The sequence below is a fragment of the Hypanus sabinus genome, chromosome 20 (assembly GCF_030144855.1).
Source record: "Hypanus sabinus isolate sHypSab1 chromosome 20, sHypSab1.hap1, whole genome shotgun sequence".
NCBI lineage: Eukaryota > Metazoa > Chordata > Chondrichthyes > Myliobatiformes > Dasyatidae > Hypanus > Hypanus sabinus.
The window spans coordinates 59,654,361-59,670,949 of record NC_082725.1 but is presented as its reverse complement, the minus strand read 5'-3'; the positions used below and the strand labels follow the sequence as shown (position 1 = coordinate 59,670,949).

The window sequence follows — 16,589 nt, the reverse complement described above, 5'->3', positions numbered from 1 at the left end:
TCACTCAGGGTGGTGTGAGTGTGGGATGAATTGCCAACGGAAGTGGTGGATGCGGATAGGAAGAGTTTGGATAAGTACCTGGATGGGACAGATATGGAGGGTTATGGTCCAGGGGCAGGTTGATAAAACTAAGCAGAATAACAATTTGGCATGGACTAGATATAGGGCTGTTTCTGTGCTGAAGTGCTTTATGACTACATTGTAACTTAATTGCTTATTACAAGAAACAACAGCAGAGTTCATTTTAATATTTATCCTTTTCTAATTTTTAATTTATAGGCTAAAATGTTTGTGAACATTGAGAGACAAGGTTTAAATAAATGGTTTACCATTTAAGGGGTGGCAAGGTTGAGATAGGTTTCTACCAAAGGAGGTGTAAGGTGCTCCTACACTCCACTAGCCTGCAGGTCACCCTTGGGCAAGGTGTACCACCTGCTTAGCCACCCCCTCCCCGACACCCCCCCCCCCCCCCCCGATCAGAGTCATGCCTTGGGAGCAGGTCATATGAGCAACTGGTGCTTATCACAAATCCTAGATATGCGACCTCTGGTGCCAGGCAGACAATCTCTGAAGAGTATTAACAATGGTTGGGGTCACCTGTCTTGTAAAGACACTGCCTAGAAGAAGGCAATGGCAAATTACATCTGTAGAAAAATTTGCCAAGATCAATCATGATCCTAAGATCGCCTACGTCATACAACACAGCATATAATGATGTTGATGACTATATCAAATCAATGCAATCTATCTGAATTATATCAGGTCTTTACAAATTCCACCCTGATATCTTAATGTTTTTTTTTCAGTTCGTTGTCACCGCCTTTTGGCTTTTATTCACATTTGACAGAGCATTGGTATATCCTGAAGACCTTGACAAGTTCATTCCTTTATGGGTAAATCATGCTGTGGTAAGTGTGAACAATCAAACTTGGGATAGTATCAGTAAAAATGAAAGTAAGTTCCTTAGTTACAGATCAACACTTTTAAGAAAGATATTCACAAAGTCAATGGAAGACAAAAACATTTTCAATTGTTTTCATAAAGTAAATGATGAAGTGTTTGTATTTTAGGTACTTTCCTGATGTTTCAGTTATATATATATAAAACTGACAAATAAGCCATGGCACAAAATAATAAAGGGCATTTGTGGTTGGCGAATGCCCAACTCTATACATCAAGAAGGCAATGTGTCATTTATTTTGCAGTTGTAATTAATACCTATAAGGTGCAGATTTGGCTATCACTGCTCCTACAATGAAATTGTATTTACATCAAGTGTGATGCATGTGGGCAGTTTGAGGGTTGAGTGGAAGGGCTGTAACATGTCATGGGAAGCTCAGAAGAAAATACAGTGCATCTGTCAAGACCCTTTTGAATTAGAAGGACATACATTGAAAAGCAATGAAACAGTAAAAGGTTTACATAATGCCATTTAAATACTTGTATTTAAAGAGCACGTTCTTATTGATGCAAAGTCCAAGGAGCATTTGCAATCATTGGAACCCAAAAGTGCCAAATGCTGATCCAGCTTGACCTCATTCTTAGGTATCCACCCTGAGAGAAACCAGACTTCAGCTCATTTGATTTGCCACATGTAATATCACAGTATAGCTCGAAGTTCAGGATACAGCCAAAGCTGAAGGAGCCTTAGAAGAGCCTACCTGTAATGTAAAAGACTTGTGCTTCCTTTAACCAAGCTATTTTAGTGTAGTTATAGAATTTGAATTTATCTAAAAATGTGGAACTCCACAAAAAGCATACAAAGAACAATTGATTTATTATGGCATCAGTGCTCTTTTCTCAATTATCAACAAATTGCTAAAATTTTCATTGACATTGTCTTTAATTGTCATTTATTTTTAATAACCCAATGCGTACCTTAAGTTCCACTTAGGCTATATGGCTTATGGTCTCTTGGTCCAAGAGCAGAATTCCAGAGTTGAAGATAGGTTCAATAGATACATTTAATCTCAGAGAAATGTATAACATATACATCCTGAAATTCTTTTTGTTTGCAAACCACAAAATCACAGGAGTGCCCCAAAGAATGAATGACAGTTAAATATTAGAACCCAAGTCCCCCTCCCATGCAGAAGCAGCAACAAAGCAATGACTCCCTTCCCACCAGCAAAAAAGCATTGACACCCCTGCCCCCATCACACACTCAAGCATGCAGTAAAGCATCAATAAAGTAACAGACCCCAAAGACTACTCGTTCACCTGGTAATTCAACATACCACAGGCTCTCTCTCTCCCTAATAAGGGAAAAAGAGATGTCCCCATTTCACAGCAAAAGGGAAGACATAACAGAATAATTTCCTGACTTACGGTGTTGCGTCGCTTTTACTGAGCTCTGTGCCCAGAGAACTTGGATCTCTGGGTACACAGCCAGCAGCCAGCTTGCTGTTTTATTATTTGCACAAATTGTTTTTTTTCCTGCACATTGGGTGTTTGATGGTCTTTTCTCAATGGGTTCTGTTGGGATTCTTTGTTTAATGGCTCCCTGTAAGACAGATCTCAAGGTTGTGTATTATTTACACACTTTGATAAAAATGCACTTTGCACTTTGAATATTAGTGGCATTCCACAAGTACTAGTGCTCAGCCCAAGCTGTTTGCAATTTATATCAATGAGCGGACAAACTTTCTGAAGGTATCCTCTGAGGAGGTTGCCAAGAGGCTTCAGGGGGATATGGACAGGTTTAATGAAAGGGCAAGGATATTGGCAAGGGAGAAACATAGGTTAAGTAAATATATATACGTACAGGGCAGAGAGAAGAGAATTTGAGAAAAATTGTAACTGGAAAAAATATAAAAATGTAGTTTATTTTTTAAATGGTGAGAAAATGTGAGAAGTTAGTTTTCTTAGGGAAATATAGCAAGCAATTAGAAATGTATGTAGTCCTTAACTGCAGAAGGATCTGACTACAGGAATCATTCCACTGTAAATGGTTACCACCCTCATGGGACCAAACTTGGAATATTGTCTATAGGTCTGGTCTTCCTAGCTAATAGAGTCATTAGGTGGGTTGGTTTATTTGCCGGCCAAAAACTGCTTTCGCCATGTCAGTCATTGATTGGTCCATTTAAAAATTGCTGTTGCTCTTTTCCATCAGTTGGCTTGTACCAACTGATAGAAGCCAGTTTTCGGTTCCAGGTGACTTGGAAGTGTAAAAATAACACTGCGGGAGGCTTGCCCTTTCTTTCCTTTGACCCCAGGTCCACTTCAGGCTGAAATTGCAACCTGTGCCAAAGTACCATTTGGAAAGAGCATTGGAGACACAGATGTCTCCCCCACCCACCATGCTTTTGCTTAGTTAAATACTCATTTGTAACATGCTTAGTTCTTCAGTCTTATAATTTGGGGAGATTTAATGGAGTACCCATTCAATTGAAGGTAACTGAAAGTTCAGTGTATTGGCCTTCATTAATTGTGGAATTGAAATTAGGAGCCAAAAGGTAATGTTGCAGCCCTATAGGACTCTGGTTAACCCCACCTGGAGTGCTGTGCTCAGTTCTGGTCACCTCACTACATGAAGGCTTCCACATGGCTTCCACATGGAAGCCATAGAAAGATCTTAACTAAAAAAGCAATACAGAGAGAAAAAATCAGGTATGAGCTCAGTCTAGCCAGGAATATAAAAGGGGATAGCAAAAGCTTTTTTAGCTATGTGAAGAGAAAGAAGATAGTTAAGAACAATGTTGGCCCCTTGAAGAATGAATTGGGAGAAATTGTTATGGGAAACAGGGAAATGGCAACAGAATTTAATGCGTACTTTAGATCTGTCTTCACCAGGGAGGACACGAGCAATCTCCCAGATGTATGGATGGGCCAGGGTCATAAGATATCAGAGGAATTGAAACAGATTGACATTAGAAAAGAAACTGTGATGAGTAGACTGATAGGACTGAAGGCTAATAAATCCCCGGGTCCAGATGGTCTGCATCTGAGGGTTCTAAAAGAGGTGGCTCAGGAAATTGCGGATGCATTGGTAATCATTTTCCAATGTTCCTTAGATTCAGGATCAGTTCCTGAAGATTGGAGAGTGGCTAATGTTATCCCACTTTTCAAGAAGGGAGGGAAGGAGAAAACGGAGAACTATCGTCAGTCTAACATCAGTCGTGGGGAAGATGCTTGAGTCCATTATTAAGGACGAAATAGTGGCATATCTTGATGGCAGTAATAGGATTAGGCCGAGCCAGCACGGATTTACCAAGGGCAAATCATGCTTGACTAATCTGTTGGAGTTTTTTGAGGGTGTAACAAGGATGTTAGACGAGGGTAAGCCAGTGGATGTAGTGTACCTAGATTTTCAGAAGGCATTCGATAAGGTGCCACATAGGAGATTGGTGAGTAAAATCAGAGCTCATAGCATTGGGGGCAGGGTTTCAACATGGATAGAAAACTGGTTGGCAGATAGAAAGCAAAGGATAGCAGTGAATGGGTGTTTCTCGGACTGGCTGGAGGTGACTAGTGGGGTACCACAGGGCTCTGTATTGGGACCACAGCTCTTTATGATTTATGTCAACGATTTAGATGAGGGCATTGAAAACTATATCAGCAAGTTTGCTGACGATACTAAACTGGGTGGCAGTGTGACATGCGAAGAGGACGTTAGGAGAATACAGGGAAACTTGGATAGGCTGGGTGAGTGGGCAGATACTTGGCAGATGTAATTCAATGTGAATAAATGTGAAGTTATCCACTTTGGAAGCAGGAACAAGAGGGCAGAGTATTGTCTGAACGGTGTAGAGTTAGGTAAGGGAGAAATGCAAAGAGACCTAGGAGTCCTAGTTCATCAGTCAATGAAGGTGAATGAGCAAGTGCAACAGGCAGTGAAGAGGGCAAATGGAATGTTGGCCTTTATTACAAGGGGAATTGAGTACAAGAGCAAGGATGTCCTTTTGCATTTGTACAGGGCCCTGGTGAGACCTCACCTGAAATATTGTGTACAGTTTTGGTCTCCAGGTTTAAGGAAGGACATTCTGGCAATTGAGGAAGTGCAGCGTAGATTCACTAGGTTGATTCCTGGGATGGCAGGGCTGTCTTACGCAGAGAGATTGGAGAGATTGGGCTTGTACACACTGGAATTGAGGAGATTGAGAGGGGATCTGATTGAAACATTTAAGATAATTAAAGGATTTGATAGGATTGAGGCAGGAAATATGTTCCAGATGTTGGGAGAGTCCAGTACCAGAGGGCATGGATTGAGAATAAGAGGTCAGTTATTTAAAACAGAGTTGAGGAAAAACTTCTTCTCCCAGAGAGTTGTGGAGGTGTGGAATGCACTGCCTCGGAAGACGGTGGAGGCCAATTCTTTGGACGCTTTCAAGAAGGAGCTAGATAGATATCTGATGGATAGGGGAATCAAGGGATATGGGGACAAGGCAGGGACTGGGTATTGATAGTGAATATTCAGCCATGATCTCAGAATGGCGGTGCAGACTCGAGGGGCTGAATGGTCTACTTCTGCACCTATTGTCTATTGTCTATTGTCCATTGTCTATTGTCTAAAGGGTGCAGAGGAGACTTACAAGGATGTTGCCTGGATTGGGGAGCATGCCTTGTGAGAATAGGTTGAGTGAACTCGGCCTTTTCTCCTTGGGGCGACAGAGGATGAGATGTGACCTGATAAAGGTGTATATGATGATGAGAGGCATTGATTGTGTGACTAGTCAGAGACTTTTTCCTAAGGCTGAAATGGTTGTCACAAGAAGACACAGGTTTAAGGTGCTGGGGAGTAGGTACAGAGATGTCAGGGTTAATTTTTTTACTCAGAGAGTGTTAAGTGTGTGGAATGGGCTGCCAGCAACGGTGGTGGAGGAGGATATGGTAGGGTCTTTTAAGATTTTTTTTAGATAGGGCCTGTATTGTGCTGTAGCTTTTCAATATTTCTATGAGAGTAGAGTAATAGGCTAAGTGCATGTGTTGATTTTCAGCGAGAAGGAAATATTATTACTAATCTATACAAATAGTGGTCTCCCAATGAAGTTGTCAAGAATCCAACTGCAAGGAAGCCCAGGTTTTGAAGCTTGTTGATGTTTTCCTGAGCAGAGGTAGCAAAGTGTCAATGTGCACTTGTCCAGTCACTCTCTCTTAACTCCCAAGTTGTACATAACTCACAAAATGATCCCTCCAACTGCCCTTGCAGTAACCCACCTCTTATTAAGAGGAGCATTCTAGCTTAAAACAGAAAAAGCTGGAAGCACCAAATGGGTGTGGAAAGAGAAATTGAATCAATTTTCAGATCTGAGATTCTACATCCTAAATAGAAAAGAGAAATAAGCAAAATTTTATGCTGCAGTGAAACTGGTGTGAAGAATGGATATGGCACAGCAAACGTCTGTGTCAATTTTATCTGATAAAATTGATTAATGGGACAGTTAGAGGTTCATCATGCTTCTCTATCTGTTCACGTGTTTCATAGTGCCTGTCATGACTAGCAAATCCAACTCAGAAATATAGATGGAAGACTTATTGGAGAAATAGATAATGCTGACAGAAAAGCAAGTTATATAACCTTGGAGTTTTCAATAGAGTCTGGAAAGCTTCAATGAGCTCTTACAAAAGATTAGGAGATTTTCCTTAAGGTTGCATAGGGCCTTATTACAGCAGAGAGATTAGATTGAAAGTGGGATGGGGAAGTAAAATATGGTTAACAGGAAACTCAGAATCACTCCTGTGGACAGAACAGATGTTGTTTCACCAGTAGAGAAACCATATTGTGAACTTGGAATGTAGTGTTCTAAATTGGGAGAAGTTAATTGCTGTTTAACTGGATAGACTGAATGGGTGCCTGGATGGTGAGAAGGGAAGAGGTGAAAGGAACTATTGCATTTCTACAATTGCATGGGAAAGTGCAATAGACAGGAAGTAGCTGATAGGGTCAGAAAAGTGGACCATGGAGTCATGAAGTGAGCGATTCCCTCAAAATGCTAATAGGGGAAATGAGGATCTAGTGAAATCTTGTTGGAACCAGCAGGAATCTCAAAAGATGATGCATTGAAGGCAAGAGGCTGGTGAGGACCAGGACTCTGTTCTTGCTTGATCCAAGCAAAGACAGGGTGAAGGTAATTGTATCAAAATAGATGAGATGCAGTCACAGTCTCTGTCCTCTATTGTCCAGGAGAAACCATTGTGCTGGCGGAAGGAAGCCATTTCAGAGACACCTGTATGGAAAGTCTCATCACCAGAGCAAGTGGAATGGAGGTAGAGGAAACGATACAATAGAATGGAATCTGTAGAGTAGACAGGATAATGATTTTGGTGAGCCTATTCTCTGAATTAAGAGAGACTGATCTAGAAAGGAGGATGAAGAGTCAGAGATGGACATGTGAAGTTTAGAGGAAATTAGTAGGAAAAAATGAAATGTTTGAATTCTGTATGGAGGCACGAAGCAGCAATAAAACACCCATCAATGGAGCCAAGTAGAACTGTTCCATGCCTTTTGTTTCCTGCAGGGCACATCCCATAGCCCTGTAATTAACAATACATGCCACATTCACTGAAATTGCCCTTTTAACCCATTTGATCTGGTCTCACCCTTCAACAAATATTCCCTTTGTCCTACCCAACTTTTTCAGCACATTCTCTCCCATTTAGAATGGCCTTTCTCTCTCTTTTTCAGTTCTCATGAAAGGTTTTGGACCTAAAACATTGCCACTGTTTCTTTCCACAGATGCTGCCTAACTTGCTAAGTGTCTTCAGTATTTTCTGCTTTTCTTTCAGATTTTCTTCAGCTAGCTCTAAGCAGTCCTTGTAAACAGCATCTGGTGCCATCTGCTGATACATGCTGCCCATGAACTGCTGCAGGCAGAGCTCAAGGAAGTGAGCAGGCAGCTTGGAGATGGTGTGTAGTCAGCACAACAATGAATGTCAAGGGGTTTATTGCATATCATAATTGCCACACTTCTTTTCAGCTGTTCACCAATTCACCCCTCCATGATTTCAAAAGTGAAATGGAAAGCACAAAGAGATTGGAGGCACAAGAAACTGAGTTCTTTCAACACTTTGTATATTGCAAGACATTAGAGGACTGAGCTTAGTTGGATTCAAACATGACAAAAGCAATGAAGAAAAGAATAGCTACTGGAGAAGCTCCATGGGTCAAGCAGCATTTGTAAAAGGAAATGGCCAGTTGACATTTAAGGCCCAGACGAAGGTACTTGAACTGACATGTCAACTGTGCATTTTTCTCTGTAGCTGCTGCCTGATCGACTTCGTTCCTCCAGCAGCTTGACTTTGCTCCAGATTTCAGCATCTGCAATCTCTTGTGCCTCTGTGATGAACCCAACGATTTGTATGATGATGTAGTTAAGCAGATTGCCTTGTTTAATATTTCAGATGAATTCTTTCACAGCCCATCATATGGTGAACGAAGGGGAAAATCACTCAAAGATAGTATTGGGCAAGTCAAAGTGCACAATTGTAAAGTAATTTGATTCATTTTCTTTTGGCTTAGTTTAATTATGTAAAAATCTGTCAGATGTGTTTTTTAATGAGCATCCCTTCCCATCTGCTGAGCTTTCAGATGTTTATCTCCAGCTGATTTAGGTTCCAGATGCAGACTTTGGGAAAACTGATCTTCATTGCCTCCTGGTGGGTATATAGAACAATTAGTCTAGAAATCCATTTGGAGATTTACTGCAGGTTTTATGAAATGGAGGTACAGTAATTCATTTATAGGGCTTGATAAATATCTTATCTATTCTTTAAGAATGTTCACTCAGCACAGAGTATCAGTGGAGGTAATGATTTCTTACTCATGGTACTACTGACAAGGCTTTATGTCTATAAGCTGATCTTTTCCTAAGTAGGAACACATTACTGCACTCTGGGATTAACCCATGCCTTTTCATGTAGGTCTTGCCTACAAAAAAATCAACATACGTTTGAACACACTGCCTTGAAAGTGTTTATATGTGGGTCATCATGGTTAGTGGCCCATGAACACACCTGTCAACCCTAAGTGTTATGACTTCATAGTTCTCACCACTAAGTTACTGTAGTGCTCAAAAGCATTCTTATTGATACACTGGTTTCTGTGGGAGCTCAACATGAGAGATAGCATTGGCGCTCACTTTATGTACTCAGATATCATAAAAACCTCAAGGAAGGCAGGAGAATGGTGTTGATGGAGAGGGATGATTAATCAGCCATGTGAGATTGGCGGAGCAGACTAAATGTGTCAAAAGGCTGAATCCTACATCTTATGGAATTATGGTTCTCAATGCCAAGGAAACCCCTAGTGCACAAGGGAATTGTGAATGGTAGGAGGAGGACACAGAGATCAACACCTACACCTCAATTCAGGTTGGAATAAATGTCATGATCCTATGAGATATGTCAAGGTAAATACCTGGATGTTTTGAACTGTTTTCTTCCACTGTCTATAAGCAAACACACACACACACACACACACACACACACACACACACACACACACACACACACACACACACACACACACACGTGCACGCACACACGCGCACACACATACAAACAAAAACCATAGTAGTCATTTTTTCAGCTGTTCTCTCATACAGCTCCCCATCTCTATCCTCAGCAACTCACACAGCTCAAAGCACCCATCACAAGCTTGAGTTGAACTACAACAGCAATGTCATTTCTGCTCTTGAAATTGACTCTCCCTTTTGGCTCCCAGGATAATTTTAGAAACTGCACTGTCCCATCAAACTGTAAGGAGCCCTCCTGGACTCAGGTGCATTCAGTCAACAGGCAAGGGTTCTCTACTGTAGTGTGCTCTGTACTGCAGTGGAGGATGGCACTCTAGGGAAAGAAGAAGAAAAACAAGAAGAAGCGTGCAATACATCATGGACTTTCACCTTCCCTCAGAGCAATGTATGGTGTCTGTTTCTATATATGCAATAAGTATTCACTATTATAAGAGCATATGATATAGGAGCAGAATTGGGCCCGTCAAGCCTGCTGTGTCATTTCAACGTGGCTAATTTATTATCCCATCTGAACCCCATTTAAAGGATTCAAAGTACATTTATTATCAAAGTATATATAAATTATATAACTTTGAAATTTGTCTCATTACAGGCAGCCACAAAATAAGAAACCTGAAAGGAACCATTTAAAAATAATACTAACACCCAATGAGCAGAGAGAGGGGGGAGGGGTGAAAACACAAGTCATGCGAACAATAAAAGCAAGCCACAGCATTCTGAACCAAGTTGACTCCATTGGCCCGGAGCAGCCAGAGCTTCAGTCTCAGTTCATCACACAGCATGGCAAATTGCTGCAAAATTCACAGACATGAAGCGCAGAGCAGCCAGAGCAGTGCCACAGCCTCAGTGCCACGGAGAGAGGAGTAAGCATCATGGAAAAATTTTCCTATTTAGAAAAGTCTATGCTTTTATTCCTTCAATCAAATTGCATGATCATACACTTCTCTCCACTCTATTCTAGCTGCCATTTCTTTATCCTCCTATATATGCACTCGTTTGATATTTGCCTTCCGCTTAGCTTCAAAGGGGAATTGCTGAAAACGATATGACATCCTTTGCATGAATCAAGGATTACTCAAGAATAGTGATAGCATTGTCAGCTGCAACTCCATCTGGCTTGGGAGCTGCAGAGCACTGGAACAGAAGTCCCTACAAAGGACTGTGAGGATGGCCAAAAGGATCATAGAGGTCTCCCTATCATCCTTCGGGAACAGTTATCTAGAGTGCTGCACTCACAGAGCCTTTAGAATTATCAAGGATCCACCCATCCATCCAGCATCCTCATGACTTTCTACCATCAGGCAAGAGACTCTGATGCAGAAAAACAAGGAAAGTCAGGATAGGAAATAGCTTCTTCCTTCAGGCCATTAGGCTTCTGAACTCCCTGCTGCATTGCATTTGAAGTGTCACTAGATAATTTTCACTGCACCCTACAATATTAAAGTTATGCACTTTATTTATGTGTAATTCATTTGTAAATATAATTCTTACTTTCCTAGGTTATTGAGTGTTATGTGTCCTATTGTGCTGTACACCCTGGTCCCGAGAAATGTTGTCTCATTTGGCAGGATACATGTATATAGTTAAATGACTATAAACTTGACTTGGCTTGATAGTGAAACCTCTAGATGCGGAGTCTCATCTGCTACTGATAAAGATTTCTAAGATGATTATTATGGAGTAACCATGAATTGTACTCTACAATAAACATTTCAATGTATATCTTTGAGTGTGTGTAAGTTATAGCCAGACAAAATTTATTGCTACTTTCACTGAACTTTGAACAGGCACATGTACTTGTTAATTTCATGCTCTGTTGGAATCATGATCAATATATAGGATATTAATCTCTTTGATGCTCCACTTCCTTCCTTAGGTGGTGGTAGAGAGTGGGGAGATCCTTGAGCCCGCTAAGGACCTCTCTTTGGGTGTTCACAGAGAAAGAGTTAAAAAAATAGCTCTGATTAGATTGCCCTGCAGATTGGCAGCATGGATTTAATGGGTTGGCTGGTATTCTTTGGTGTCTCCCTATGTGCTTACATGTCATCTTCCATGTCTCTCTGGGGTACCTGCAGACAGCAAATGCGAGGAGTGTCACCAGATGAAAAGTTGTTCCCTGCTCTGCACAGTTCTCATGACACATATATCAGTATTGATACTGTGATACCCATAGAAATTAAGCCATTTCTGCATCCATCATGATAATGCCAAGAAGCAGAGCTATAAAAGCTATAATATGACCTAGGCATGACTTCGTGGGCATCAATGCCCTCACTTTGGAAAGTCTGATCATCAGACTGTACTTCTACTCCTTGAGTATAGTCAGAGACTGAAGACTGCAGTACCAGTACTGATGACCAAGAATGTATAAACAAGGGAAGCATAGGAGTGATTGCAGGACTGCTTTGAGTTGGTGGACTGGACTGTATTCAGGGATTCATCTTCGAATCTGGATGAAGATGCTGCATTTGTTAGCGATTTTGTTAAAAGTTGTGTGGGTGAGTATGCACCTACAAAAACTTGCTGTACATTCCCAAACCAAAAGCCATGGACGAACCAGGAGTTTTATTATCTGCTGAAGGCTAGGTCTGTGGCATTTAAGACTGGTGACCCAGGTCTGTAAAAGTTGGCCGAGTTTGACTTGTGGAAGGTTATTTCAAAAATAAAGAGACAATTCTGGGTGAGGCTGGAGGTGGCAACAGAGGCACATCAACTCTGGCATTACTTCTTTCAAAGCAAAAACTGATAGCATGAATGGCAGCGATGCTTTACTACCAGAAGAGCTCAACACCTGCCAGGCCCCCTTTGAAAGGGAGAATATAACCACAGCTGTGAAGATCCCTGCTGCACCCAGAGACCCTGTGATCTCTGTCTTGGAGACAAATGTTAGACTGTCTTTAACATAGAAATATAGAAACCTACAACACAACACGGGCCCTTCAGCCCACAAAGCTGTGCTGAACATGTCCTTACCTTTGAAATTACCTAGGGTTGCCCAGAGCCCTCTATTTTTCTCAGCTCTATGTACCTGTCCAGGGGTTTCTTAAAAGACCCTATCGTATCCAGTTCCACCACTGTCACCAGCAGCCCATTCCACACAGTTACTACTCTCTGTGTAAAAAACTTATCCCTAACACCTCCTCTGTACCTACTTCCAAGCACCTTAAAACTATGTCCTCTCGTGCTAGCCATTTCAGCTCTGGAAAAAAAGCCTCTGATGAGCAACAGTACATGATCAATGCCTCTCATCATCGTATATAATTCTATCAGGTCACCTTTCATCCTCCGTTGCTCCAAGAAGAAAAGGCCGAGTTCACTCAACCTGTTCTCATAAAGCATACTCCCTAATCCAGGCAACATCCTTGTAAATCTCCTCTGCACCATTACTATGGTTTCCACATCCTTCCTATATTGAAGCAATCAGAACTGAGCGCAGTACTCCAAGTGGGGTCTGACCAGGGTCCTACATAGCTGCAACATTACTTCTGGCTCCTAAACTCAATTCCATGATTGACGAAGGCCAATACACCGTATGCTTTCTTAACCAAAGAGTCAACCTGCGTAGCAGCTTTGAGTGTCCTATGGACTCGGAACCCAAGATCCCTCTGATTCTCCCCACTGCCAAGAGTCTTACCATTGATACTATATTTTGCCATCATATTTGACCTACCAAAATGAACCAACTCACAGTTATCTGGGTTGAACTCCATCTGCCACTTAGCCCAGTTTTGCATCCTATCAATGTCCTGCTGTAACATCTGACAGCTCTCCACACTATCCACAACACCACCAACCTTTGAGTCATCAGCAAATTTATTAACCCATCCCTCCACTTCTTCATTCCGGTCATTTATTAAAATCACTAAGAGTAGGGGTCCCAGAATAGATCCCTGAGGCACGCTACTGGTGACTAACTTCCATGTAGAATATGACCTGTCTACAACCACTCTTCAACTTTGATGGACAAGCAGTTCTGGATCAACAAAGCAATGTGCCCTTGGATCCCATGCCTCCTTATTTTCTTAATAAGCCTTGCGTGGGGTGCCTTTTCAAATGCCTTGCTGAAATCCATATACACTCTATTGTTATCAATGTGTTTAGTCACATCCTCAAAAAATTCAGTCAGGCTTGTAAGGCTCGACCTGCCTTTCACAAAGCCATGCTAACTATTTCTAATCATATTATGCCTCTCCAAATGTTCATAAATCCTGCCTCTCAGGATCTTCTCCATCAACTTACCAACCACAAAAGTAAGACTCATTGGTCTATAATTTCCTGGATTATCTCTACTCCTTTTTTTGAATAAGGGAACAACATCCGTAATCCTCCAATGCTCCAGAACTTCTTCCGTCCCCATTGATGATTTAAAGATCATCACCAGTGGCTCAGCAATCTCCTGCCTTGACTTCCACAGTAGCCTGGGGTATATCTCGTCCAGCTCCAATGACTTATCTAACTGGATGCTTTCCAAAAGCCCCAGCACATCCTCTTTCTTAATAATGACATGCTCAAGCTTTTCAGTCCACTGTGAGTCATCCCAAGATCCTTTTCCGTAGTGAGCTATCTCTTCCAGTTCCATACACACTTTTCCAACTTCACACTTAATTGGTCCTAATCTCACATCTTAGAGCAGTTAGGGCAGCTGAGTGCTCCATTTGCAGTATATGGGAAGTCAAGGCAAGCACAGCTGTCCCTGATGACTACACCTGCAAAAGATGCATCCAGCTGCAGCTCCTGACAAACTGTGGTAGGGAACTGGAGTTGGGGCTGGATGAACTTCAGATCATTTGGGAGGCAGAGGCAGAAATAGACAGGAGTTTCAGATGATAGACACCCATAGGAGTCAGGAGACAGTTAGCTGGGTGACTGTCAGGAGAAGGAAGGGGATTAGACAGAATGAGCAGAGCACCCCTGTGGCTGCTCCCATCAATAATAAGTATACCGTTTTGGATACTGTTAGTGGGGACAACCTACCAGGGACAAGTTGCAGTGGTTGCGTCTCGGGCACCGAGACTGGACCCTCTTTTGTAATTTATTTTTTTATTGAAGTTCATCAAATAAACATTTCCATAAGATGTATTTCAGACGTTCTACATATATATCATATAATCATATATATCACAAATCTCCACAAAGTATTTATCTGAGGTATACACTTATAGAAAAGAGTGGAAAGAAAAAAACAATCAAAAGGAAAGAACTGTGTACAAGTAGGGAGTGATCTTTTTTTTACAACAGATTCATTGATTTGTGAGAATAAAATCAGGCCTATGAGGCATTATGTAGTTAAACCATTTTTCCCAGTATGAATCAAATTTTTCCAGCTTATGATTAACAGATGCTGTTATCTTTTCCATTTTGTAGCAGTCCATTGTAATTTCCATCCATGTATTTAAAGTTGGGTTCTCCTGTGATAACCATTTCCTAGTAAGAGTCTTTTTACCAACCACCAACAGGATATTCAGTAAATATTTATCTCTTTTCAACCATTCTTGAGGTATATATCCAAAATATATGGTCTTACTCTCTAAGGGTATTTCATATTTAAAGATGTCTTGTAGGGCATTGTGTATCCCCCTCCAATAGTTTTTGATAACAGGGCAGTCCCAGAAAATATGATAATGATTTGCATTTTGATTTCCACAATTTCTCCAGCAAACAGGGAGGTTACTATCATAATGGGATTTCTGAGAGGGTGTAATAAAATATCTTATCAAGTTTTTCCATCCAAACTCCCTCCATTTCTGTGAACTGGTACACTTCCATTGATACCTCCATATTGTTGTCCATTCTTCTTCAGATATAATTATCCCTCCTTCCTTCTCCCATTTTGTTTTAATGTATGAAGTCGAATGTGTTTTAAGATTTGACAACCTCTTATACATGCTTGAAATGATTCTACTACCATTATCTGAATTATATGCTTTTCTAAAGAGCTTTATCAAGCATGTATTTGCCTTGGTTACATTTTTAAGCGTCTTATTAACATATTGTTGCATCTGTAAATACCGATAAAAATCTTGTTTTACTAATAAGTGTTTGTCTTTAAGCATTTCAGAACTGAACAGTGTTCCTTCTTTCATTATGTTGCAAAGAACAGTTATTCCTTTAGCTGTCCAGTCCTTAAATCTAGCATCCCATTTATTTGGTGTAAAATCCGAGTCATATGCACACCATTTAAGAATTGCAATATTTCCGTCTAGATTATATTCTTTTATAGTAGTTTTCCATACTTTAAGAGTCAATTTCACCCATGGGTTATCAATAGTATTAATGTACCTTTGCAGGTTGTTATCAGCCAAAATTGCTTTTGTGGGGATGGGAAGTATGCGCTCCTCAATCTTTTTCCATTGAGCGTCATATGATGGGTTGCAACAACATATCACAGCTCTCAACTGTTCTGCAAAATAACAATCTCTAAGAGACGGTAGGTCCCATCTATGCTAATTGCAAAGTTTTGATCCAAACTCTAGGCCTTTTACCCTGCCAAAGATACCTTGATAACATCTTGTTCCATTATTTGAATTGATTTTGATTACTCTCTATTGATAGGGTCTGAAAGAGATATAACAGTCTGGGCAGTATATTCAATGTTCATTTTAATAGACTCAATCCTTGAACTGAGACTGAAAAAAGGAATCAGTTTCCATCTTGCCACATCTTCCTTAATTTTTTATATGAAGGCTGATAACTACATTCTGATAATTTTGCCAAATCTTTTGGCATAATGATGCCCAAATATCTGAAAGACTCTGTGTGCCATGCCCAGGGGTATCAACTTTCAATTTCTCTTGGTGGGCTATAGTAATATGAGCGTAACTGTGTTTTATCTATGTTGATCTTGTATCCTGATAATTGACCATATTGTTCATAGGATTGCATCAAGTTAGGTAAAAAGTGTGTTGGTTGCCCTAGATAGATCAAAATGTTATCCGCATAACAAGCCAAATTTTGCTCTGTCCCTTTAATAGTAATTCCCCTGATATCTTCATTTTGTCTGATGTATTGAGCTAATGGTTCCAGATATAACGCGAAGAGTAGTGGTGACCGTGCACAACCCTGTCTTGTGCCCCTTTCTAGGGTAAGACTATTTGATAAATATCCCTTGATTTT

At 40.8% G+C, this 16,589-nt stretch overlaps 1 protein-coding gene across 1 annotated transcript in view; it reads left to right on the top strand.

Moving 5' to 3' along the window:
• Positions 1–16,589, top strand: part of LOC132378698 (androgen-dependent TFPI-regulating protein-like) — a 77,604-nt gene that overhangs the window by 41,880 nt on the left and 19,135 nt on the right. Inside the window, exon 3 of the mRNA XM_059945801.1 lies at positions 807–908. Within this exon, the coding sequence (XP_059801784.1) occupies positions 807–908 (102 nt within the window). The remainder of the gene's footprint in view (positions 1–806; positions 909–16,589) is intronic.